The sequence below is a fragment of the Ammospiza nelsoni genome, chromosome 12, assembly GCF_027579445.1.
Source record: "Ammospiza nelsoni isolate bAmmNel1 chromosome 12, bAmmNel1.pri, whole genome shotgun sequence".
Classification (NCBI taxonomy): Eukaryota; Metazoa; Chordata; class Aves; order Passeriformes; family Passerellidae; genus Ammospiza; species Ammospiza nelsoni.
In genome coordinates, this window is record NC_080644.1 from 14,038,102 (window position 1) to 14,065,556 (window position 27,455).

At 47.6% G+C, this 27,455-nt stretch overlaps 1 protein-coding gene across 1 annotated transcript; it reads left to right on the forward strand.

Annotated features, from left to right (window-relative positions):
• Positions 1-4,247: 4,247 nt before the first annotated feature.
• On the forward strand, positions 4,248-27,043 carry FAM83C (family with sequence similarity 83 member C). Its single transcript, XM_059480926.1, is given in 5 exon segments — positions 4,248-4,292; positions 4,295-4,927; positions 11,914-12,081; positions 16,320-16,444; positions 25,699-27,043. Coding segments are annotated over 5 exon segments (1,902 nt in total). The 3' UTR covers positions 26,630-27,043.
• Positions 27,044-27,455: the final 412 nt, after the last annotated feature.

The following is a 27,455-nucleotide window of genomic DNA, read 5'->3' on the forward strand; positions in this document are numbered from 1 at the left end:
CCTGATTACTGAACTCTAATCAAGGCTTCTTTGCTCTTTTCTCTGCAAGAAGCTGTCATGAACCTGTGTCCTGTCCTTCTCACTGACCTGCACTGTGTCCAGCTCTCCCAGGCTGGGGGCACACCTGTCCCAGCTCTCTGGGTGACGATGTCCCTGTGCCACTGGAACAGGATCAGCATCTTTGGGCACCTTGTGTCTGCACAGCCTGGCCCTCAGCATGTTCTGAAGGTCTGAGAAGGCAAGGAGAGGGCAGCAGCTTATGTGAGAGCCTGGGAAAGCTGGCAAGGACATAGGAGAGACCCTGAGGCACCGCAGGGGTGACCAGTGGGCTCTGCTGCTTACAGAGTGCCTGCCCCTCCTCCGCCTGCAGAGGGACTGTCACCTGTGGGTGCCATGGGCTGCCCGGCCTCCTCCACCCTGAGGGTGCAGTTGAGTGTTAACAATCCTGTGATCCTTCCCAGACTCCTCTGGTGAGGGTTTTTTGACCACTGCCCCTTCTTCAGGCGCCCAGGGCTGCCCTGTGCATCCTACGTGTGTCTTCCTGAAGTTGCTGAACATGTTGAGGGAGTGCTTGTTTTGCTTACAGTCATTCAACCTGCTGGGCAGCTTGCTCTGCTCATTTGTGGCACAGAAGAGATGGCTGGGCCTCATCCTTCCCCTGGGAACGTAGAGCTCACATGGGAGTGATTCCAACTTCTGCTGTTACATCTCTGTGGCTGCTCCGATGTGATTTGCTGGGAGCAGCCAGGGAGTTCAGGTCAAGTGACAATAGAACTGTCAGAGGGACCTGGGGCAGATTAGTGGAAACACTCCCAAATACTGCCTTCAATTTTTTTAATCCTTCAGGGAGCCTTCTGTGTATTAAAAAAAAAAGGCATTTTGTTATTTTTTTCCCAAGGCAAACTTCCTCATTTTAACTTGTCATGTAAAGAGCAACATCTGTAACCAGCAACATCTGTCCTGCTGTTGCTGTCTGGTGCAGGTGTGTTCACCTGGGAGGGCCCTGCTCAAGCTGCTGAGCCTGGATCCTGCTGGGAGCTGCTGCAGCTCCTCCAGAGGTGAGAGCTCCCTCGTGCTCATTGTAGAACTGAGGAATCCTGTGCACTCAGAGCCTTCATTAATGACTGCATCACATGAGCTGGGATCCTTCATGCCTCATCCCACCTGCCAGCTCCCAGGCTGCTCCACATCCTGTCAAAACCAGGCATCTTAGGCAGATTTTTCAATGTGCCACATCCTTCCCTGTGCACCCTCTTCTGCTGGTAGCCAGAGCCAGTGATATTACAACACCCAGTTCTGTCTCTGTGGATTCCCTTTGGAAGGAGACACAGAAGGGGTGTCTGGAAGTGCTTTTCCCATGTTCAATACGGGGCAGCAGCTGAAGGAAGCAGCTCTGTGTCCCTCTCCTGGCAGCTGTGCATCAGCCCCCTGGGCAGCTCAGGGCTGCACCACAGCAGCTCCATGGACTCACGTTGGCTTCCCTGCATGGCACAGGGGTGTGGAGACCTTGGGGCTGCAAAGGGACAGAACCTCTGTGCTGGGCACACCCCTGGGCAGGGGCAGCAGGGCTGGGGGGTCCCTGCCTCCCCTGACATCCTTTGTGTTGGATCATTTGGCCTCTGGCTGGCAGCTGGTGTCCAGTGCCCCCCTTCAGCTGTGCCGGTGTGAGGCTGCCTCTCCCCTGACTTGAGAGGGTCTTAACAAATGAATGGTAAAGATGAAACATGGAATTCATGTGCAGGAACTAAAATTGGGACTTCTCTCATCCAGCTGTGCTGGCTGAGTGCATCTGGCCAGTGAATTCTGCAGTGGAGCACTGCTGTGCAGTGCCTTCCAGAAATGCTGGTACAGCACCCTGATATTTTGAGATGGAAGATTGGGTTTCAGTCTGAAATAGAGGGGGGATAAAAGCAAATCTGGCTTCTTGTGTTGCCCGGTGAGTGCTCTCCAAGATCTATCAGGAAACAGACTGGCAGGCTGCCTCCATGTGTGCGTGAAGAGGAAGCAGCAGGTACATTCTGTGGAGAGCCCAGGCAAGGTGTTTGTGTTTGCTGAGCTCCAAGAACATCTGTGGGAAGGAAGAATGAAGTATTGCCTAATGCTTGGCTGAGCTCAGTTATCAGCCAGAGCAGAGCTGCCCAGGGACATGGACTTGGCAGTGGCACTTGGGGCGTGCGTTCAGCCAGAGGGAATTTTCCCCTTGTCCTTCTCTGTTGATTGCAGAAGGTGTGTAGACAAGACTTCCAGATAAGATCCCAGGTTTTAGCTGGCAAAAATGGGCTGATGAGATTCCCACATCCTGTGTTGGCCAATCAGCCTCTGGAGTGCCAATTAGAGCCATTTTGCCAGACAGCAGGGACAGGACACATCTAATTTTAGATGTCTGCATGGCAAACCTCTGTCACTGACTTGGGCAGCCCGAGCTCCTGCTGTCAGTGGGGGGAGATAAGAGCTTCCCAGGCACATTTCATCCAACCTGTTCCAGGTGTCTGCTGCAGGGTGAGGTAACTGACTCCTGGAAGTCTCTGCCTCTCCCCACCAACCCTGGAGGAGCCCAGCCTGACAAGCTGGGCTGGAGATGTTTACATCGTGTGTGCTTTCATGTGCTGAGGACATGAGAAATTACTGGAGGGAGAGAAGATCATTACCAAACAGTGCAAATCCCTTTACAAATCTCCTTTACAGAATCAGCAGCAGAAAATATGCATTTGATTAGTTCTTTTAAAATTCACACTCTTTTAAGCTCTTTAGGAAGGCAAAAAGTAGGGTGATGGTACACTTCTGTTATCACCCTGGCAAAGCAGCTCCAGAAAAACACTCACCATGTTACAGCTCCTTCCCTTTGTTACTCCCCCAAACTTCCTTACACTGGGTTGGCTGTTCACTACACATTTTAAGTTTAAGTTAAGTCTTTAAGCTTTTCTAACGTTTACATTCACCCCGAACACTTCTGTGCCAGCAGCTTTGTCATGGTTTTGTCCCATCCCTACTTTGCCCTTGCTCACAGCCAACTGGCAGCCAACTTCTGTTTTCTGATTCAATCAATGCAGTGTTCTTGCCATTTGCAGTCCTGCTGAGGCTTCATCCTGAATTCAGGCATCCAGAGACCAGACAGCTAATCCAAACTAACCATCCCACTCAGCTGTAGTCCATGGAGAGTGATAGTCCCTTGGGGACATGATTCATCCCAGCTGTTTTAGAGCCTGGTGTCTGGATGTGCTGGTTCACACTCAGGCATGGCTGTCCCTACTCCATTGACTATTATTCCATGCCCATGATTATTCCAGGGCACACATGTAGCTTTTACATTACTTAATTTAATTTAATCCCAGGGGATTTTGTACATAAAAGGCTAATTGATTACATCAACTCTCCAGCCAGTTTTTCATTCCCTGGTTGCCTGTGTGGAGTTCAGTAGCTCCAAGGTGAGCTGATCTCTGCTCCTCTGCAGTTCTTCACACCTTGTGTTCTCCTGGTGTGTTCCTAAACAGTGCCTTAATTCATATAGCAATGTCTGCCTGTACTGTTCCTCCAAAAATAACTCCATGATGCATTTGGGAAGCTGGAATTAACTAATTCCCAATAAGCAGCATGTGGGCAGTATCATCATTCACACAGCACCAGACTCCTAAGGCTGAATGTCCTTGAAGGATTTCCAGGGAGATGCTAAATGAGCATGTGAAATATTGCTCCTCTTGCCTGCAGCATCTAATGACCAAGATTCCTGCTGGGATTCCTACAAACACCATGACTCTGTGCGTCAAGAAATAGACAGTTCTGGTGTAGCAGAGCCAAGATCCCAAGAAATACTAAGGAGGAGCATTATCTGTGGCTCAGGGATGAGTAAGTTTCTCTGCTGAGTCTGATTACCCACTTGGGATATTCGTGTTTCATTATAACTGACACTAAGCAGCGTGTTTGATTTGGAACAAATTTTAAGCAGGAACAAGTTCCAGCATCTGCATTTCCACTGCGAGCACAGTGAGGGACAAAACAGGTTAGAGCCTGCTAGGCCAAGGGTGGGGACCTCTCTAGGGATGGGAAGAGAAGGGGAGAACAGCAGATTAATCAGTTACAAGGAAAAGGAAGGAGCAGCTTGAAGAGTTGATATTCTTCCTCTTGCAAGAGGGACGCTCTGAGCCCCGAGTACCAGGTGTGTGTGTCTGGGGAAGCCGGGCGAGGGAGCTGGAAAAGGCGGCTCCTCCCCAGAGTGGGAGGCTGTACCTGGTGATTAAGGAGTTGAGCTTATGCTGAATCCTGGAGGAACCTGTTGGGAGGAGCTCAGGAGCGCAGGAGGGGCAGAAACGACGTGAAGACGGACACAGGACTAATCCAGCAGGAGAGACACCTCTCGGCATCAGCAGCTCCAGTCATGTTCAACTACCTAGCAGTCGAGGTGAGGCCCCAGCTTCCCCGCAGCTATGGGAGCCAGCAAGGGGTGTCTGGGCCACTGAAGAGCCGCCTGGAGCAGCTGAAGAAGCCGTGGTGGAGGGAGCCCACCCCGCTGGTGCTCCAGCACAGCGAGACAGCCAGGCTGGCCATCGACGCCTTCCTCGAGCAGGGCGAGCGCGGCTACCTGAGCGCCATCGCCGAGGAGAGGGAGCTGCCATTTCTGTCTGCCTTGGACATGGAATACATCAGCCATCAGAGGAACCAAAGCTTCCCAGACCCCAGTGCAATGAAAGACAAAGAAGCTGACCCCGGTGATGGGGACACTGGAGACAGGGTGTCCCTCAACTCTGAACTGACATCGGGCACCTACTTCCCCCTCATGTCAGACGTGCTCCCTCCGGAGCTGGAGCTGGGCTGGCCAGGGACTCCTCTCCTCACGCTGTCTGGCCAGACTCAGGCCACTGTGATTTTCCAAAGAAACAAAACAAACAGCATTAAGGATCTGGTCCGGTCTCTGATCAGCCGGGCACGGACGGTATGTACAGAGCTGTGTCCCTGAGGGGAGCCCTGTGCCACAGCGCCCGGGGCTGCTCCCACACCTGTGACCACATGCTCCACGCTGTCGCTGCTCTCTCCATGTCTGGCATGATGGCATTGCTTTTCCTGCAGCAGACCTGTAGCTGCTCTGCTCCTTTCCTTCCTTGTCATTTCTTTCTGCCTGGGATTTCACATCATGCAGGCAGTGCCCTCGCAGGTTCTCTGTGTCTACAGCTCCAGGGATGCACAGCAGTCCCAGAGCCCAGTGGCGTGCAGGCAGGGCCTGTAGTGTCCCTGGCTCTGTGTGTCCCAGCCAGCCCTGTGTCCCTGGCTCTGCAGTGTCCCTGGCTCTGTGTGTCCCTAGCTCTGTGTGTCCTCCCAGCTCTCCTCTCTCTGCACAGCCAGGGCTCTTCTCCAGCCCTGGACATCATTTTAAGCTGGACAAGACAATATCACTGGTGAGCTGTTGTCACAGAGAAAATCTCAGAATTTTTTGCTTGTGCTGGAAGGAGCCTTAAGGACCATCTCATTCCATGCCCTGCCATGGGCAGGGACACCTTCCACTATCCCAGGTTGCTCCAAGCCCTGTCCACCCTGGCCTTGGACATTACCAAGGATGGAGCAGCCACAGCTTCTCTGGGTAACCGAGGCCAGGACCTCACCACATATGACCTGAGTAAATTTGTGGGACTGAAAATCCCTGCCAGTGGTTTGAATTAAGTTAGAATCCTGTCTCTTAGGTTTGATGTCTGTGCCTCCCCAGGGATGAGTAAGATCAGCCCATTTTTCCCCATTGCACAGTTTCTGGTGTGTTATTACAACCCTCGGATGTAATAAAAACTGGATGATTATAGTGCCTGCCTACCAAGCACAATGCTGGCATGAATTTATTCACTCAATTATGCTGCTTGTTGTTTCTTTCGCTTTGCCACTGTACTCTGTGTGAAAGCAGCAGCTCAGACAACTATCTCAGACACATTTTCAGCTTTTTGTTCTCTTCATGGTTCTTTTCTGCTGTTTCACATCAATCTTCTTTTGTAGTATTTGTGTTGAGTTATTGAAGAAACATTTAGAGCAAAGTTCACTTTAACCAGTCCACTTCTGGCAGTTCCTCTTATCACTCCAGTAGTTTCCTATTTAACTTCAGTCACTCCTTATATTCATTGTTGCTTGTGTAAAAGCTGGAGATAAGGAATCACCTGGATCACTGCAGCTCAAGTGTGTTCTTCTATAAACCTCAGCTGAGCTGAGCAAATGAATTTATGTATTCCCAGCAGCTCAGATTGCTGCACAGCATTAAAGCATCCTCAAAGAGCCAGATATCAGTGAAGTTTGGGTTTGATATGAGGTGAATGGGGATCTTTTTTCTTTTGCCAAAAAGACCATTTTGCCACATGAACTGCTGCTCAGTTGTAAGCAGCCCTTGCTAAATGCCTGAGCTTCCACTGCATCTGAGAGGCAATTACAGGAAGTTTTGGTCCAGGAAATAAGTGACAAAAAGCTTTGTTTGTCCTTGCAGGCAGCTGATTTATGGTAGCTTAAATGATCTGAAACGTTCTGTGATACTGACCCCATCCTTGTCAGGAGTGGGGATTAAGGCACAGTCATGGTAGAATGCACAGAGTAAATGACTACCAAGAAGTGTCCTCCCCTCACTCAGCACGTGTCCCAGATCTTCAGTGATATAATGATCCTTTAAGACACAGGAAAAACATCTTGCTGCTTTCTCACTTCACAAGAACTTCTCAGTTTCTATGGGCAAGTTGCCTGGGCAGTGGCTGCTTTATTGTACTTTCAGTACATTCTGAGCTTGTTGCTTTCTTTGCTTGGGTTGACAAAGACCTGACAATCTTCTGCCCTTCATGTTTGAGTTGGAGGTTTCCCACAGTGTTTTTTACTGTTGTGCAAAATGTGAGAACGAGTTTTTAAGTATCTTACTGATTTATTACTGGTGTTCTACTGGCTTTTGGGTTAGCAGCTCTAGCCAGTGCTTCCCATGATTAACTCTATGATTGATGGCAACTCCAGCTCAGTCACAATCTCAGTTATCCATATTAAAGTACATACTGAGTCATTTTGCTCAACAAACCATCCAAAAGGATGTTACTTATGTGTCTAATTGACAAAAGAGCTACTACCAGAGGTAAAAACTTCCTTTGCTTGAAGTGCCAGTATGAACCATTTGGAGAACTGCCTGGTTATTGGTTTGCAGCTGCTGTTTCTACGTTTCCAATATTTTTGCCACTAGAATTTTAGCTGTTGTCATAAATCCCTCTTTTAGAGAGTTTCTCCTCCCATGAGGGACACAGTGCTGGTGTGATGTGGGAAAGATGTTGAGATCCCCAGCTGCTTTTCCCAGGTCCTGCAGCCAAGGAGGTGTGTGTCTTGAAATGCTGTTTGCTTCTTCCCGGTAGAGTCACACAGAACAACATCAGCTGACATCTCTTGCAACAGCATGTTTGTGCTGACAAATTAGCAAAAGGAGCATTTGTTTCATGGGTATCTTTGGCTGGTGAGGTTGGTCTTTTGCCTTCACTGTGTTTAGCCAGTTCTCTTTGAAGACTGATGTTCAGATTTGAGCTTTTCTCTTTGCAGACATAAGAAGATGCAGCACAGCCACACCTTTGCCTTCATTTGATAATACTAGTAAAATTTTGCTCTTGCTGGATAAGCTCCAAACTGGTTTGAACTGTCCATGCTGCTTTTTTCACCCCTCTTGTGCCCCTTGAACTCTGTCTGTGCCTGGTGGGAGAAGGGTCTCTGATGGTCCCCAGGGAAGCAAGAGATCAAATGGCACCACTGCAGTAATGACCCAAACCACACTGCTATTGGCAAATACCAGTAAAACCAGCTGCGCTGGTTACAAACCAGACAGATGGCAAACCCCACTGGGGATCTGGTAAGTGCTGTAATTCCTAAAGTGATGACTCCAGTAATTGCTGAATTGTGAGTTTCCAGAAGTGCATTTGGAAATGTCATGGTTTAACCCTACAATGGCAAGGTGTGAATCTTTTTAAAGCCTGTGGGGCAGCTGTGTCTGTAACATCCTAACCTGCCAAGGCCAAGCCATGGGCTCAGAGGTTGGGGTGGGCATGGTGAGGAGTAGGGATGACCCGAGCCAGCCTTGCAGCCCCCACCACTGACACAGAGGGGCTGGAGGCACAGACACAGGTTTAGGTTTGTATGGTCTGACTGACTTGAATGCCCAAAGCTTTAAATGTGAGACATGAGCTGTTTGGAGCCTGAATTGCAGATGGTACTTGGATACTGAACTCCCACTGCTTTAGGGAATTTGAGGGGAAAAAACTTCCAGGGTCTTCTTCCCCCAAAATTTCTTGGCTTTGGGGTTGATCTGATGTTATTTTAAGAGCTGCCTGCTTTGATTTCCAAAAGGATGTGCTGATCTCAGAGCCCTTATGGATACCCACAGTTATAAAGAGCAGCCCTGCACAGGCATCTCCCCCTGCAGGGAGGGCACAGCCTGCCCTCTGTGCCCAGTGCAGCACACACGGGCTCTGTCCTTCCTGCCAGCACCGGCTGTGCTGCACACTGGGAGCACTGGGAAGGAAGGTGTGAGCAGAGCTGCAGCCTGCTCCACCTCCAGACCAAGCCAAGACCCGCTTTGGAAAGGCTGAGTGTGACGATCAGGGCTGCACCCAGCTTGCACAGGCTGGCCCTGCTGCCTGGGGCTCTCGCTGCATCCAGCCTGGCATCGGCTGCCACGGTGACTCTGTGCTGTGTGTGCTGCCTGCTCAGCCCCATCCTCTCACGGGGAGCACTGAGGCCCTAGCAGTGCTGGTCTGGGGCAAGGATCAGCCTGAACTGTGGCAACCAGCCCTGCCAAAGCCTGCAAGCACTGGTAGAGGAAAGCAAGTGGTGTGGATCTCCTGTGCATCCCGGGTACAGGCCTTGCCCCTCAGCATGTGGGATCTGGGGAAAAAGGAGCTTTGGTCTTCCTTGACTCCATCACACTGACTTCCCAAGCAGATAGACTTCCCCAGGACAAACCTGCCTCAAACCTAAGCTTGAGATGAGCTCAAATATCATGAGGTGAAATCTGGCAGAGAGGGACTTGCCTGAGGCTTCACACAAGGTCTGGGCCATCGTTTTTCATGGTGCTTCATCATCAGAGGATGTGTGACCCATCAAAGAAATTTGGCTAAATTGCAGTTGGCCTTTGGCTGGAGGACAGCCTGGAGAGATGTGGCAAAGTCCTTTTATACTGTGAGTCTCAGTGGTACCTTATGCTGATAGACCAGCAGCAACATTAATTTGGGAAGTTGAAGATGCTTCTCGGTGCTTGCAGAGCTCCTTCAGGCTGACTCTGCTCTCTATGAGATGGGCACGTTTCAAGAGAGGAGAAGTTTGCCAAACCCTTGAAGGCTTCTGGGAATACAACACTGACAAGGCCAACAGAAGAGGGGCCCTTTGGAGTCAGATTCTAGAGCCTGTATCTGCCAGGGCCAGGGTGAGAGGGTGGAGATGTGGTTTTGGCCTTGACAGCAGGAATGATTTTTAGCTCTTGACAGATGCCTTGTGTCCCACATGGATATCTGGGATCACACCATCCTCTGGGAAGGTTCTTCCCCAAACCCTGCTGTGGTGAGCTGGGCCTGGGGTCTCCTGCAAGATGTTGAGGACCGATGACAGTGTGTTGGGCATCATCACAGGGATGGGTTTTGAGGACAAAACAGAGCCATGGTATCTTTGTCCATCTGCAAAAGGGCTCAGTCCCCAAGGGAGCCTTCTGACATTGCTGTCCTCTCCCCTGTGGCTCCGTGCAAAGGTCTCTCCATGGCCTGGACAGGCTGAACAGCCAGCCCCCAAGCAGAAGACTGGGCTGGAGAGCACAGGGAAGCTCAGGGGCCCTACTCTGCCTGTGACTGCTCTGAGGCCATGAGTGTGAGCCTGGAACGAGGCAGCTTATTAATGAAAACAGAGCAGAGGAGCTGCTGGGCAGGGAGCAATCTGGGCCACTGTGGCAGTCTGGAGCACAAATCCAAGGACAGTTAAACTTGGAGCTCCTCTCCTCTTTTCTGAAGCTATTCCCGGTCAGCCCCATGCCATGATTGCAATTTCCCCTGTTCCTATTTGCAGCTTGAACCACTGCACATGTAAAATCTGACCTCACTGCTATCTGCTGCATTTAGCTCTTGGTTTGAAGGTGAGCAGCAGGTGAGCAGCAGTGGCAGAGGAAGGCTCACCCTGCAGGGGTGAGATCCATGGGGTGATTTGGACTATGGAGAGCTGCATTTGTGGCCATGCACGTAACACAGGCAGCAGAGGTGCTGGAGCACAGGCTCCCTCCTCGTGGGGGCACGATGGCAGCAGGGCTGACTGGGTTTTCTGTGCCAGGTGTGGTGCAGGGCATGAGCACTGAGAAGCAGAATAGGTTACTGGAGCTTCACTCCCAAATTTAGTGAGCTTTGAGTCATCTTTGTTTGGGCATTCTCTGCCAGGTGCAGAAACACAAATCAGGGCTATACACCCAACTTACCAGCACCAGTTACCTTATTCACTATGATATGGTAAGACTTGGACCAAAGTACTTGGGCAGTAGTTTTACTGGGGTTTTTTCAGCTTTTGAAAAGAAGTTTGGCTGATGGTAAATCCTCCCCTACCCTTTTCCATCATGCAGTGTGTTGCCATCTGCCATGAGTTCTCAGTGTTAACTGCTGATGCTTCAAGGTCTGAGTCACCAGGTGCTCTGCACCCTCAGGTGCAGTGACAAATTATCCTGCTCAGCAAGTGCTCTCCTGTTAGTTCCTTCCTTCTCCAAGGCATCCCCCTGACCCTGACAGTGACAGTCAACAGATGGATCCCAACAGTCACTTCCTCATCCAAATAAGGGTCCCTTCAGCGTTGTCTGCTGGGAACTTCATTCCCTGAGGAACAGAGCAACAGGGTCTCCAACCCCATCTGAATCTATTTATGGCTGATTTCCCTTCATGCATTGTTCTTATTGCAGGTCATTCTATACTTTGGATTGTCTGGTCTTGGGTCAACTCACGTGTAGTAACTGCTTGTCATGATTTACCTTCTGTTTTCTGCGTTTTCATTCCAGATTTTGTAGAATTCATGTAGCCATGACATTCTGCTGCCTCCCACTCTATCTCCACAGTGGGATAGATTGCCATGGTCTTTTTCAACCTCATTCTTTAAAGAACTGGCAGTTCCCTTTAAAATTCTTTTCCTATTTTAAACTCCTTCCTTGAAGACCTTATCTTCACTTTATTGCCATACATATATTTTTATTTTTTAATAATCTTAGCATTATTCCTTCTTCCTCCTGTCAGGTTTCATACCCATCTCTTGCATCCCTGGCTGCATGAGCAGGAGTTCTGCCAGCAGGGAAAGGGGAGGGATCCTTTCCACACACATTATTCTCAGATTTTGTCTAGGCACCCCTAGGATCTAATCTTGACACGAGGATTTGCACATACTTTATCACAGTACCTTCTCCCTCACCTGGTAGTGTGTCTGTCTTGAAAAAAAATTGTACTTTTTTGTATTAATCTTAATTAGTCATGTAGAGTCACTCTTGCTGATTGAACAATGATTTTGCTCAGTCTCAACTCTTGTTTATATGCTTTATTCTTGGCATATTATCTTAAGGCAACACATACTTGTTGGACCACTGAAATTCAGAGTTTGTGCATGCGTTACCCTTTCAGCTATTCCTTTCTGTGAATAGAAGATGAGACAGGAGGTATCCAGGTGGGAATTGTCTTCACAGTTATTAAAATTTGATTTTAGCTGCCACAGCAGGGTAAGGGCTGTGGCAGCTAACCACAAATTAAACTAAATTCTGGACCTTAAACACAAAGGTCCAGAATCATCTCCATTCAGTTGGCCACGGCATCTCAGTAACTCAGGAGGTTTGAATAGTTTATAGCACATAGTTTAAAGCACAATTCACTTGGGCACGAGATTTCAACAGTCTCTTGTGTTTCTTTCCCCCCATACCTCTTCTCTCCTGGCCAGGTAATAGCAATTGTGATGGATCTGTTCACAGACATGGAAATTCTGTGTGACCTGCTGGAGGCCTCAAGCAGACGGCACATCCCCGTTTACCTGATCCTGGATGAAGAGTACTTGAAGCATTTTGTGGAAATGTGCAATAAAATGGCTCTAACTCAGGACAGCTTCCCAGTAAGTTTTCAGTCACACACTGGATATGATAAACAGGTCTTGGAATTTATAAAAATTATGTACCCTGTGTTCTGTTCCCCCTGCCTGGTCCCTAGGACTCATCCCTTTCCCCACAATCTATCCCTTCCCTCCCTGTCCCAGGCTAGGGAACCAAGGCTGTTTGCTCTAGGAAATTGAGATCTGTCTGGAAGCACAGAGGAAGGCATGCAGGAGACTCCTAGTCCCATATATGGATGTTTTATGGTCCTCATTTCAGTTTTCTATGCAGGGAGTGTGAAGCTGGAGCCAATGAGATGCAGTGAGTTGCTGAACACTTTGCTGGGCTGGTGCAGAGATGCAGGGGGAGGCCTGGAAATTTAGTTTATGTGAACCTGTATCATCTGGACATGGGGGGAAAGAACACAGCCCCTGCTCTAGGACATAGAATTGCAAGACTAAAATTGCTCATATTCAGATCCCTAAATCCTCAGGGATTTAAATTCTGCCCATATTTCCTGCAGGGCAATAGCTGGGAGGGCAAGGGAAGCAGTGAGTCCCCTCAGATGTCCTGCTGCAAACCCCATCACTTCCTTCTGCTGAACCCACAGGTTAAAAATCTCACGTTAAGATCTGCTTTTAGGCTTTGCAATTCAGTTGTGGGCCCATGATTTAGATTTATGAAAATCCTGATTCCTGCTGAGTGGGTGCCCATCACCCAGCATGTGGTGCCCAGAGCAGATAAACAGTAAAAATGAATATGACAGTGCCATAAGCTCTCTTGGGAACTTGCAGACTCAGAGATGCACCCCAGTATCCTGCAGATCCCCATTTCTGGCCACCACCTCTCAATGGAAGTTGATTCTTTGTTGTCATTTGTTATTCCTGTAAGGTCAGCAGTGCTGGCTGTGCTCCTTCCCTAGGTGTGCAGGATTCCCTGGAGCACTGACTCCACTCCAGCCTCCAGTTTCATGGATTTTCCCTTCATTTTTGTGGGGAACACTTGGAAATTTTCCAGTTAGCTCAAAGGTATTCCTAGCTAAAAATAAGCTAGGAACAATGCAAAAACAATGTGTTACAGGATATTCTAAATAGATGCAGTTAAGGTGTCCTAATTTTCCCTGATTTTTAACCTGTCTACACAAAGGTTAATTTACGGAGGCTTCTTTAGAGAAGCACTCAGTGCTCTGGTCCAGTTGACAAGGTTGGACTTGATGACCTTGGATGTATTTCCCAATCTAAATGATTCTGTGATTCTTCCACCGTGCTGGTGAAGCTCTGTCCTGTCTTGTTTCTTACAAGCCAGACCCATTTCATCCTGACCCTTGAGATGGCAGCTCTTGGGGAAAACTCCTCCTTGCTGGAGCATGTTTGTTTTCATAAAGAGCTTCCACACTGAAGTGACCTGGTGCATTCAGATGAATTTCATCTCTCCAAAATATATTTTATTCCTTCTTGTCCAAGAGGTAGCCATTGTTAAAATTAAAATTAGAATGAGTTTATATCTGTGGAGATGTCTGTGTCTCTTTGTTATGCCTGATGTCATGTCGTGTGCTTGAAGGGTAATTAACACCTGCTCCCCATTCCATGACTCACTAGCAGCTCTCCATCTGAAGTGTCTCTCACCTGATGCACCTGTGCAGTCCATTACCTGCAGGCTGAATACACATCTGAGTGGAATGAGGGTACATATTTTATTCCTGCCTCCAAGTTGTGACAGGATGTGGCAGTAAATCTCCATTTGGAATAATTGGTGACAATTTGGGTTTGAATGGGGAATTTGGGGTAATTGCTCCTCCAGCATCTTAGTTCTGAAAACAACATGTGAGTCTGCTGGTGGCAAATTCCAGTGCTGAGCATCAGAAAATCCTGTGTGGAGCACTGGCAGCAGAGACAGCAGAAACCTTAACTTGGAGTTTTCAAACATCTGTCTGCTGAACCTGGAGCTACTGTTTGGATGGAGCAAGAGTAGTACCTGGGTGTCTTTCCTGCAAGACTTCAGGATTCTCATCTTGTGGGGATTATTCGGGATCTGGATTGACAAGAGGAGGAAGATTATGATGAAAATGAACCAGATATCAAAAACTCACCCAGCCTTGGAAAGGATACAGGGAGTGAAGAAATATTGTGGTGGCAAATTCATGGAATTTACCTGAAGTTGTTTTAATTTCCCCAGGAAGAAGGTGGGGGGGGAGGAAGCTCCTCCCAATGAAAACCAGTATTACTGAAACTTTACCACTGGAAGAAAAAAATCTCTGTGCTGAATGGGCACAGGATAAGGTGAAGACCTCACCAAGTATCCAGTGTTATCTTGGTCTGGATCAGCAACTTGTGGTGTCATTTCAGAGGATCACAGGTTCATGCAAGTTGGCAGGGACCTTAAGATGTCATCAGCCCGGCCTCCCACTCAAAACAGTGTCACCTGTGAGGTCACTTTACCTGGTCTCATCTGGCAGATCTCCAAGTGAGGAGACTGCACAGTCTCTCTGGGTAGCTTGTTCCAAAGACTGTCATTATGGGGAAAAGATTTCTCCCTTTTCATGTGTGGCAGATGAGGATATGTTCTGGGACATAAAAAGCCAACAAGTGAAAGCCACAATGTCAAAATTCTGAAGCTTCAGCTCTGTACTTGCTAGAGGTTTCCATGAACTCAAGAGAAGAGTGGAAAAGCACATGGAGAAGATATAATGGTGGGCTTCCCACTGGCACAAACTACAAGAAGCTCAGGAAATCCCCTGAGCAGAAAACAGGGGCAATATTAGGGGCAGCATCATAAATGATTGCCCTCTCCCTGCTGTCCCCAGCTGCCATTGCCCACTGCAAGAGAGAGCCTGGATGGGCTCTGGTCAGGAGCAGATTTGCTGCTGCTGCTGCTTCTGCCTTCTCACCTGCAGACCCTCACTGCAGTGTGGGATCTGAGCCTTTCCCACTTGGCGGTGCTCCTGGAGGGAAGCTCCGCTCCTGCTCGTGGGGACTCTGACAGCAGAAGAAGCCGCAGGGTCCCTGCCCTGCTCCCTCATCACCCCGAGGGTCCCTGCCCTGAGCCCCGTGGGAGGAAGGCGAAGGGGGCACCAGGGTGCCCAGGGACAGCTCCGGAAGGCTGGAAGGGGTGTGGGATGCTCTCTGGGGGAACACCTGCCAGCAAATCCCTGCTGGTGCTTGTCCCTTGCCTGGCCTGGCGAGAAACCTGCTGGGGGGTGGAGGGGCAGTGCCACATTCCCTGAGCACCCGGTTCTGCCAGGAGCAAATCAGCCCCACCAGCTGCTCTAAGGCTTTGGCCATAGCTGGGCTGATGCTCGGCAGGAATGGGCTGCCCACAGAGGGGTCTGCCCGGTCAAGTGCAGGTGGTGACAGCTTGTGACAGCTCCTGCTGTACCAGAGGTGTGACAGGTGTCAGGGGAGCTGGCCTGGAGGGCAGGAAGGGATGACCTGGCAGCCCCAACGAGGTGTAGCCTTGGGGATGTTTATTTACATGCCAGATGTTTTGTTTGGCACTGTATCACACAGAGTAGATTACTAACAACTTCCAGTGACTGTTCTGCTCTTCTTTCTTCCTCACCTGAGGTGCAAATAGCTTCTATTATGGGCAAACACCTTGCGTTATGAAAGAGGCTCCCAATGGATACCAAGAGCCATATAACCCAGTTTATTCTGGGCAGTTGGTTTTACAGGTCAAGGTTGTATCAGAGAAGTATTTGCAGTGGAGCACCAGGTCTGCTTCAATTGAGTATAGCAGCTGAAAATGTTAATATAATTTTAAAATGTATTGGTAAAAGGAATTCCTTAAAATGTAGATATTCCTCTAAGTCTTTTTTCATTGAGCGATGTTTTAGTTTTAAGCCTGTAATTGTATAAAATCAGAGCAGCACACTCTATTGATTAGAAACTAGCTAGTTGTTATGCATCAAAATTTACTTAATGCAGAGCCACCAGCTAGTGGGGTGCTGAATATCATTAATAATCTGGAAGAAATTGGATAGTTTTACATATGTCAGAAATGATCTGTAGGCTCATAGGATTCTCCAAATTTTTTTTCAAACCAGAATTTGCACTCAAGTGCAACTTGTTAATTTTTGCTGTTTTTTATCCCATAGAAGCAGGCAGTGTGACAAAATATTTGGTATGTAGGAGCCAAGAAATACTTAATGCCTTGCTGAGTTCTACCTCTCAGAGCAGAGCATGAGCTAGAGGGATGCACAAGGGAACATCTCAGTTTAGCTCAGTACACAGCCCCTTACCAACTCTCCCTGCTTTGGTTTCAGAACATGCGCATAAGGTGCCTGAGCGGAGACACGTACTACAGCAAAGCAGGCAAGAAATTTGCAGGCCAGGTTCTGGAGAAGTTTGTCCTGGTTGATTGTGACCAAGTTCTTGCTGGTACATACAGGTAAGAAAATATAGCAACTACTGTGGCAGAGACTGGTGACACTGAGGAAATATCCTTACCAAAATACCGAATAATGTAACTCCTGGTGCTGCATGCTGGTTCAAGAGCTGCCCTGCATTCACCTCAGTCAGGGCTTTCACAGTTTTCCAAACCTTCATCTTATCCACCCTCCCTGCCCTTTTCTTACCTGAAGACCACAAACTTTTCAGAAGTCTCTCCTCATACAGTGGCTGCTGCATCCCTCAGCCTTTTTAATTCTGTTTTTCTGCACCCTCTGTGACCTCACTACCTCCTTCTCGAGGTGCAGAGACAAGAACTGCATGTGGCCCCCTTGATAGGCTGCACCGAGGTCTTCCAGAGGGCTCAAAGATGCCCAGACTCTGGATTGTGATTGTGGCCCTTGCTGGCAGGGGCCAACACTCACTGCATGTTTTAGTCACTGTGGCACTCTGAGCTGATGATGTCAGACAACTTCCTGAGCTGTTCCAGGTTCAGCATCATACAGATAATTTTCCCCAATGGATACACCATATTTTTCTTTACTGAAGTTCATCTGCCACATATTTGTTCACTTGCTCATTTCTGTGAGGTTCTTCTGGATTTGCTCACCTTCAGTGAGGTATCCAACCACCTGAAGGACCTGAGGATCACCTGCAAGCCTGGGAATTTCACTGCACCCCTCCAGGCCTGAGGGCATCCATGTGCTCATTGGCTCCCTCACCAAACTCCAGCAGGTTGGTGAGCTGGGCTTCCCTTTGCCCTGTTGTCCTTTTCCAAGAGGCTGCGATTCTCCATGCTAGCAGGAATCTTGTTCTTCTCAGCATGCTCTGCATGCCCCAGGGTAGAGGGCAGCTCCAGGGGTGTGTGAGCCTCAGGACTGCACTCAGAGCCCTCTCTGTAGGTGGGATCAGAGGGGAACCTCTCAGCCCTTGGCCTTCCTGGTGGTGCTGATACACAGGAGTGAAGCACATCTCAGTGCCACCAGCACCAGTGATGGATGCAGGAAGTTCATTGAGGTTCTCAGCTGTGGCTTTGCCATCACTCTTGTGACACCCAGGCCTCAAAAGAGCCCATGATTCCTTGATTGCCAGTACAGCATTTGTGAACAACATACAGCCCCAGTCATCCTGGGGCTTTTTGGTCTGCTCCCTTTCAGCTCTTTTTGACAGATTGCTGCATTTTTACATAGTTACCTTTCTTGAAATTGAACCTCCACATGCTGCATTTATTTAGCTTGCTCTCCACTAAAGAGTTAAAACAGTGTTGTGATCATTCTTACAAACAGGTTCTTCCACTTCTGCCTCTGGAACCAAGTCTTATGCCCCATTCCAGACCACATCCTGAATCACATCTTTTCTTGTGGGTCAAACAATTTAGACTAGTTAATTCTGGCATGTAATCATTTATTGCTTCCAAAAAGTTTTTCTCCATGGTTCATCCCAGTGAAGCATTAACCTGTATGTGTATGAATGGATGAAATCTCCCCCTGTTGCTGCCCATCCTAATTTTGCAGCCTCTGTGATCTCAGTTAACATTGTTCTCCACAGTTCTGATCAGAGGGTCAGGACTACTGTTCTTGTCCTATATTTTTATTACTAGACTCTATTTAGTTACTTTTCCATCTACAGATCCTCCCCACAGTATTTTTACACTGTTGAACATTATATGATCCTTCACAAACAGTGCAGCTCCTCAGGACAAGCCTGCTCTGTGAATTTGTTGTCCTGTCAACACTTTTATTCTTCTTGCACCAGATCTCCTTGAACGCTGCTCTCCCTCTTCCTTTCTCTCAGTTTCCATCTCTCTGTGAGCACATGCTGGACCCTCAGGCTACCAGTGTCCTCATCAGTGCTGTAGCTTCAAGCTGCACCTTCTCCTCTGCTGTTGACTTCATCATCTCCAAGAGTGGAGGTCTCACCTCATCAAACTCAGGCAAAATGAATGAAAAATGGGAGTATATAGTTGAAACTGGTTGTGTCAAATCTCTAAACAACACGGAGAATAGTGTCTAGTGGCATTTTTACCATCCTAAGACACTGAAAAACAATGGAGTGAATCACAAGTGGAAAAGCCCTTTAAGAGCCTTGAGTCCAATTGTTCCCTCAGCACTGCTGAGCCCACAACTAACCCATGTCACATATACTCATCTTTTAAATCCCTCTATCCATCTCCATTAGCTCCAGGGGCAGGGATTGCATAACTCATCAGGATCACTCATTTTTGGATGACTAAAGCTGAGCATGTGTCAGCTGGATTGAACTGTACAGCTGGAGGAACATCTGATTTCCCTGTGGCCCAGAGTCAGGGTATTGCTCAAAATGCAGGTGCAGCTCTCTGGGTCAGTTCCTCCCTGTGCTGTGAAGGGCAGGGACTGGGGGCTCTCATGTGCTCCCTTTCTACAGAGCTCTGCAGAGCTGAAACTTCTGGAATTCTGGAAGATAGTATTTCAGTTAAATAGGGTTTTACATCTTATCCTGTGCTGTGCCAGTAAGCACAGGATGTTCCGGACTAACAGAGACAGTCTCTTCTTGGGGAGTTTGTTCACTTGTCAGAAACACTTTCACGCAGAAAATCAGGGTGTCTGCTTCTGGTATAGTGCAACCTGTATAGGAGATATTTAGATTACTGTCCCTGCAGATGGGAAAGCCAGATGCAAAGGATGAGAACCGTTACTGAGTAAAGCCAAAGATCCAGAGTGGAACCAGGGGTGTCTCAGGATGATACAGGGAAAAGGGTAAGAATGTTCTTACCCAGCAGCAGGTTTTGCAGTCCAGCAATGCTGTGTGCAAGGATCAGAGGTTTCAGAACTCTGGGGTTTTATGTTGTATGTGCTTCTCTATGTTCAGTTTGCTGTAGGACACTCTTTCCCACCGTGTCTGGCCTCCACGATACCCCCTGGCAATGGGTTATGCAGTTTAATTTATGTTTTGTGTGAAGAAGTGGTCTGTAGTGTTTAGAGAAGACCTGCTGCCAGAAAATTATATTTGATGTCCCCAAATTCCCACAACCTGGGCACAGAAAAACAGTGTTTCCTATTTACTTTCTTGGCTGCATCCATGATTTTGTCCTCCTCCATTATAATCCCTCGTGTGAATCATCTCATCTCCTGGTGAAGTATCCTTGGCTTTCCAGTCATTTCTTGTATCCAGAGGTTGAATTTATTGACATTTAATTGTCCATAATTTTGTCACATATTCCTCCCCTTACCATAAAATCCTCTTGCAGCTTCTGTTTATACAGTTTTCTTCTGATTCACAATAATTTTGTCATGAGGTCTGACATGGACAGTTTCTACCGTTTTTTAGTACTTTTCTCAACATGTTGAACAGGATTGATCCCAGTACAAAACTTGTGGTTTTTCAATGGGTAAATGGAACCCACTGCTAGTGTTTGTATTTTTAATCAGCTGCTACTTGTTGGGAAGACCTTCCTTTGTATGTATTTCTTGATCACTTAATTTTTCCAACAACAAAAATTGTCTTTGCTGAGTGACCACGTCAAAATCTCTTTGAAAGTTCAAGTTTGATATATCAAGCACATCTGTGTGCTTGCTGTCTCCCTCAAAGATCTGCAAGAGGCTTTTGAGGCATGGCTTCCTTCCACAAAAACATGCTGAGTCTTCAGCATTATGATTATAGTTATTTATGTATCTAATCATTTTACTCTCTATTTGCTTCTACCAGTTTGTTCAGTATGGAAATAGGACTGGCTGGTTTGCAGTTTTCCAGGAGCTCTTTAAAAGGTTCACATTTAAAACTTTCCATTCCTCTGCTACTATGTTCAATATTAAATTATAGGTTATTCTCTGGTTTATAATTGGAAAATCGCTGACTTCATTTTATGAAGGCTTTCTGCTTTAATATTTTCATTTAATGCACCTTTTAACTATGGTGAGATTTTTAGATGATTTAAAATGTCTTTATTTTGATAGGTACATTTTCTCTGAGACTCTAACATAGCATCTTTAAACAATCTTCTTGCCACCTCAAGCATTTAACCTTTTTGATTGCTCTTTTAAATTTCTTTTTAATAGCATTCCTCACTTTCTCTTTGAAGTTAAGCATTACTGTTGTGGATTATTTTGGTTCTGAAAGAATATTTGATATGGCTAGGTCATGGTTATTTTTTGCTGAGTGAACTTCCCAGAGAAACTCTCTGAACTGGTAATGTTGTTTCTCCTTTTGTTGGCTTTCTGGTTAGTTTTACCAACAAGTAGTCATTTATAGTGTCTAAAATGCAGTTTTAGCAACTCTCCTCATTGTGGTCCCCGTTCAGCCTGGCAGGATCTCCCTTTATCCCTCTGTTTTCCTCTGTTTTCTGCCTTCTTAGTATCTCAGCACCCCCTCAACGTGGCTTATTTACCATCAGCACTCTGCTCAGAAAGTTCCCAGTACAGCCACCATGCACTTTTCTAAACAAAGCTTTATTTGTTCAGATGTTCTCCATTGATTCTAATTCCTTACCCAAGTGTCACTGATTTCCATCCTGTCCTTTTATCAGAATACAGTTTTCTTGCATTTGTTTTTAAAGTGAAGTGGGTGATCCCTAACTGTGTGACCCTCTACACATCCCAGCTTTGGTCTGTAGCAATCCACAGCACCCTGCTGTCCATTGGGTCACTCCAGCCTGGCAGCTCTGCAACGAGGAGATGAGCAATGAAGAAAAGGATCCAACTATGCAGAAACAGTGTAACTGTCCCTCTGCTCTCACAGGTTTATTCATTGATACAATAAAAACCACACGGAGCTGTGTCAGGGGACTTAGCCTGGACATCAGGGAAAGGCTCTTCCCCAGAGGGTGCTGGCACTGCCCAGGCTCCCCAGGGAATGGGCACGGCCCCGAGGCTGCCAGAGCTCCAGGAGCTGCCAGGGATGCCCAGGGTGGGACTGTTGGGTGTCTGTGCAGGGCCAGGGGTTCGATTGCATGATCCCAGTGGGTCCATTCCCACTCAGGATGTTCTGTGATTCCATGATTCTTTAATTTATTCTGATAAACATATCAGGATAAATTAAAAAAATGCTGTCTCTTGGTACAGATCAAGCACATTTTTGCAGCACTCTCTAAATATGGAAGCCAAGCTCACAGCTCTTATCTTAAACAAATGCAGGCAAATCAGTTTAGGCTCTTCAACTCCTATGTTTTCACTTACTAACATGATATTTCTTCTAAATAAAAGAAAAAAACTAGACTGAGGTATCTAGGCAAAGCAATAATCTAAAATCCTAAATGTAATTAAGTATATAGCTATTTAGGTTTATTCTGGGTAACAAGAAATAGAGTGTTTATTTGAGCACTTAAGATATTCACTTATTTCAGCAGGTGAGAAGAACCCAAGGGCCAATAGGAGCTAGAGCTAAACAGGATCTTGAACAGGAAATATAGACTAGAACCAGACTGGTATTGTCAGCCTGAAAGAGAGTTATGTGGCTGAGTTGCCTTAGAGGAGATTAAATTTCCCTGCTGAAAATGAAAGATGGCCACGGTATGGTTGTGTCCTGCCATGGGCACAGAGAAGAAGGAGCCCAGTGTTTGCTGTAGGGAGAAACTCAAGATCTGGGGTTGAAGCTGACACAGCAGCTGAAACCAAAAAACAAGAGGCGAAAGTTTACAAGAGTGCAAAATCTTCCACGCATGGCTTCAGGAGAAATAAAACTGAAGTACAGAAGTGTTTGGCAATGGACAGATAAAGTTACATGGGTTTGAGGCTAAAGGAAGCCTGGCATTTCTTTCACAGAAAGGTGCTTATACTCACAGGTGTCCATGGCCCAAGCAAGAGGAAAGAGCTTTGAAGAGGGATTTTCAGATCTAGCTTGATGAGGACTCACCTCAAGAAAGAAATTCTAATTAAGCAGAAAGGGAGTGTGTAAGGAGTGGGAAGCACAGTGCATCAGCAAGGGAACCCCAGGTGACACATGCAGCAATGCAGTGACATTGCCAGGAGATGAGTGATGCGCAGCCTTGCTGGGCACACCGAAGCAGGGAAGAGCAAGTCCTCAGGTGTGTAATTAAAAAGTGAATCCAGGAGAAAGAGACAAGGTCTGCTGCTGGAAGGATGAATAAGAAATAAGAGATAACAGACATGGGTGCCCAAATTAGTGAGTACATTGCACTGGTTTGGATCAAAACAAAGATGAGAATCAAGGAATGGAAATTATTTCAAGTGTGTTGGGAGCAAGCTAAAAGAAGTTGCTGCAATAAAGGCAGGCTGTTGGTACCTTATCAAAGAAAATGTCACTTGAAATCAAAGGTCTAGTAATGAATGTTATGTGGTACATGCATTTAGCCATGAGCAAAAACAAAACACAAGTTTGTATTGGCATATGGAAAACAAAGAATGGCTTTGACAGCCCAAGTGACAGAAGAGCAATAAAAATGAGTTTGAGAAACTATTGAAAGAAGAAAAAAATCTTCTGCTGCAGATTGGTATCTCGTCTGTTGGAAAGAGCTAAAGCAGAGAGGCTGAGTGTGGAGATGTGGAGTCACCTGTTCAAACAGCTGAGGACAGGCAAAGGCCACCGTGAGACCAGAGCAGTGACGGCTGTGCAGGGGGGCACGCAGCGAACGAATCCGGGTGTCGAAAATGCTGCTGAGACGGAGACTTGTGGAACACCGCAGGTGCTCTTCCCGCTCCTGCCCCGGCCCGCACGGCAGAGCCCCGGGCAGGGGGTGATGCTGCACCTCCATCTCCCGGCCAAGGGCTGAGCTGCACCGCTCCCGCAGAGCCCGAAAGCAGGCACGGAGGGGTCCGACCCTACAGCCGTCCTCTCTGAGTCCTTGTGTCCCAGGGTGATCTAGAACGGCTGTGAGCAGCTGTTTGTTATAGGGGAAAAATAATGTCAGGAAAATCCTGCAGCTCTTGGAAGCTCCTATTATCTTTTAGCATCCAGGGTGGCCTGCAGCAGGAGGAGCTGCAAAGCCCACGTGGGTGTTGGGTTGTGCAAGGCACAGCACTTCTTCCTGTCTGTATTCGATTTTTAACTTGTGAACTTCATCCAGTGCCTCATTTTTATACCAGAAATCATTCCCTGGCTATGCCAGTCAGGGAAGAAAATGTTCTTTATTAGTTTGCAGAGATGGGAATAGCCATGGCTGCAAGACCTCATTTCACATCCTGGAAACCTGTGCTGTGGCAAGGAGGGCTGTGCCACCAGGGGACTTGGATGATTCCTTCCAGATCCTGTCATGACACAGAGTGAGCAGGACCTCATTGGGTCGGCATGGGAAAGTGGGACACAGGAATGCCCAAACCGGGGCCAGAGGCAGCAGTGGAGCCAGGAAGTGCCCTGGGACAGATGCCTTTGACAGTGTTGAACCATGAAAACTCCCCTGTCTGGACTCCTGGAATTCCTCAAAGAACTCTCACGGCTTTCTGAGAGATAACATTCCTTTGCCAAAGCTGCCTTTCAGCTTGTTATCTCATATTTCCTATATGGCCATTAATTGTATTCTTTAGAAGAGTCTCTACTAATTTGTGTATCTACACAACTTATGTCTATCTAATTTGTGAGACTTAATTGTCTATAACATAAAAACCATTATATCACATTAGCACCCTGCCACTCTCCCGATAGCCAGAGCCCTTTCAAGTGAGAGATAGCACAGCCTGGTTAGGAGCTGAGCTATTTCATCCTGGCATTCCCTGGATGCTCTTATGTTGATGATCCCTGCTCCTGCCCAAGTGCTGATATCTGCTCTGTTGATGTTTTCTAATCTCTTCTACAGAGATCTCAACAGGAGACTGATCCTCCCTTGTGTTCTGTGCCAAGGGGGCTCAGGGCAGCCCAAGCTCCTGTACAGTAAAGGGATGCAGAGGAGTTATCTGAACACTCCTGTTGCACATGCACCATGTGCCTCAAAAAAAGCTGAATATTTCTTCTTTCCCCTTTTGCAATATGTGACCCAACCTTTTTCAAAGATGATTTCTCTGGATCTTCTCCTCTGTCATTTAGCAATCCCAGGGAGTTTCTGGTTTGATTTTTTCACCCTAATATCTCTGTGAAGGGATGTGTTTGCTTTGAGCCTCCAGGATGGTATTTCTGAGTACTCTTCATGCCACCCACAAAGATCTTTTCTCTCTTTTACTACTTTTGCATTCTTACCTAATTTACCTGGTTTGATATGAAGCAGCAGAGTATTTTTCCCATATTATGTTTCTCTTTGGTGTGTGATTGCTGAGTGTCAACATACTAAACACCAGTCTGACTCAAAACAACTGCAGAGTGCTCAGGGACTGGCCAGGAGCTGTGTTTCCTACTAGAAATTCCCAAATGGCTTTCTTGCGAGCTAAACATTGATGAGGTCTGAAAACACAGTGCCAGTATCTTGTCCTGAAATTACATTTACTTGAGAATGTATTGTCTCATGACAATTGCTCTCCTGGAGCTCCTGTAATTTTACCCAGCTCTTCAGAATCAGTGTCTTGCTTTAGCAGCCAATAACGCAGCCCCCTCAGCTGGTACTGCCACCTCTGAAAATTCTGGTTTATTTGACACATTCAGTGTACTGGTCTGGTTAGACTACAGCAAGAATAAAAAATCAGCTGATGACTGGGATGACCAGGAGCCTGGGGATCCCACTCTGGAGAGGAACTTCCCTGCTTAATCAGAAAAAGGAAGATGAAGAGAATGTGGTTACAATCTGTACCTATATTGGGGAAGAGCTAATTAGGTTACAGTTTGGGCATAAACAAGAGGTAGGGTTAAACAGATAAGGAAAATTTGCAGAGTTGCAATTAATGAAAGTTTTTACCCAGCTAGGGCAAAACCAGTTTGGTTTTAGGGTAGAATGTGATGAACTCCCACAAAACATCCCGAAACACTTAATTGTGAGGACAGGGATTGGACTTGTTGAGCCAAGAATTAACTTTTATTGCAATTGGGAATCCCACAGCAATACTTGTAGCAAACATCATCATCCTTCCTGTCCTGAGGTATTCCTGTAGTCTCTGGAGACCTCCACTCCTCAAGGCAGTTCCTCATTTCCTGCCTGCCCAGGCAGCTCCTACAAGCCCATCATGGATATCAGGACATGAGAACACAGGTCCTGCCGAGGCGAGTGAAGAGCAGGGGACCCCGAGCAGAAATCAAACAACCACTTTAGGGTTGTTCTTTTGTACTTATTGATAAGCACATTCATGTCCATGAGCAATCTCACAAAGCGGGTAGGAATCCATCACTGGAATGTGAAAATCCATGCTGGGCATTCTGGCACTCTGTGAACTGAAGTTAACATGTGTTTTGTTTCTTTTCCTGCAGTTTCACCTGGCTTTGCAGCCAAGTCCACACTGGCCTGGTGACCCACTTCCGCGGGCAAATTGTTACAGAGTTTGAGAAGGAATTCCGGTTCTTGTACGCAGAGTCCAGAGCAGTGACCAGCTTCTGTGTGCCAGATCCCGGGACGTGTCTCTCTTCTTGGAATACCTCAAAAGTTGACAACTGTCTTCTAAAACCCACTCAGGGAAATGATACTGAGACCCTGAGCCCCTCCAGCAGCCTTTCCAATGTGAGCATCAGGAGCATAAAAGTGTCTCCCTTCATGAAAAACTCCAGCTGCAGTGCACACCAGGAAAAGCAAGATTCCAGCTCTGATTCTGGCAATAAGAAGGGGAAGGAGGACACATTCCTGAAGCCCACTTGCCCTAAACAGCAAGAAGAACCACCAGACTCGGCAAACAGTCCTCCAAATAAACCCATCCCAGTCTTGTATTCCAAATCAAACCTCATAATAGCAAGGACATTCCTGCAGCCAGAGCCTTACTCCAATAAACCTGGTGACCAGGGGGACACTAAGGCCAGCAGCAGCCACTGCTCCCCACCGAGAGCAGGGCAGCCACTGCAGTCCCTGTCAGAGGGCACCAGCAGCAATGGGAGCAGCCTGAAGCAGAGAGCACCTGTGGCCACCTCTGGGGAGCTGCCAGCTGAAAATGAGAACATGGTTTACGGGGTAGAAAAGAGACAGAGCCCGGGACATGGCCATTTTGACCTTTTCTCCCCATACAACCACCTCAAACGGGATAAAAAGTCCGTAGTGCCTTGCTATGACAAGTTCCCAGAGGATGTGCTGCAGGAAAAGAACAGTGCGTACGGGGCGGAGAAGAGAATGACTCTGGGGCACAGCAAGCTGGACCTGATCACCAAGTACAACAAACTAAAATCCAAACACATACACAGTCGGTTCGAACTCTGACCTGGGCCTCCAGCTGGCCTCTGCTCTGATTTTCCAGGGGCTGCTTTTCCCCGCCAATCATCATGCCTGGGGCTCGGAATCAAAACATTAGTCTTGTTCCTGTTAAAAGGTGTCCAATCTATGTAGATGACTGATTCAGACGAGATTAGCAACTGCAGCTCAAATTTTCAATTACATGATTGTGGCAGGAGAGAGAAAAGCACATAAATATAACGCACATTCTTTTTACCCATTTGGGAAAGAACCATTTCCCCAAAACCTACAGCAAAGCCATTGCTACATCTGGAAACTGGCCACTGAGGTCTTCAGGGTGAGCCCTGGTTCTCTCCATGCTGAGCGATTCCTCTCCCTGTATCCATATGGTGAAAATGAAATGGCCAAAGCCAGGGGGATGTGAAAAATAAAGGAGTTGTTCTGCTGGAAAAAGCTGTGTTGGGTCCTGATGGAGGGGGTGAGGCCGTGCTGAGCCGTGCCAGGCCAGGAGGGGACAGGGACATGTCTGGGCGCATGTTTGGCATCTGCACACGGCTGACATTGGCACGGCAGAGGTGTCAGCACACGGATGGGGTCACATCTGAACACTGGTGGGAGCTGACACAGGTTGCCCCTACACACGAGTGAGGCACTCGGGTGGCAGCCGGGTCGCGGGTAGCCTGTCAGCTCACAGGTGACACATCTGCTGTCCTACAGCAGGGCAGGGGCGCCCAGGCATGGCTCCTGTTGGGACAGGGACAGTGCCAGAATCTGGGGAGCACCAGGGCATGGGCCGGGCTGTACACAGAGGGGGTGGCCCACAGTGGCCAGGGACAACCATGGCACACCTGGC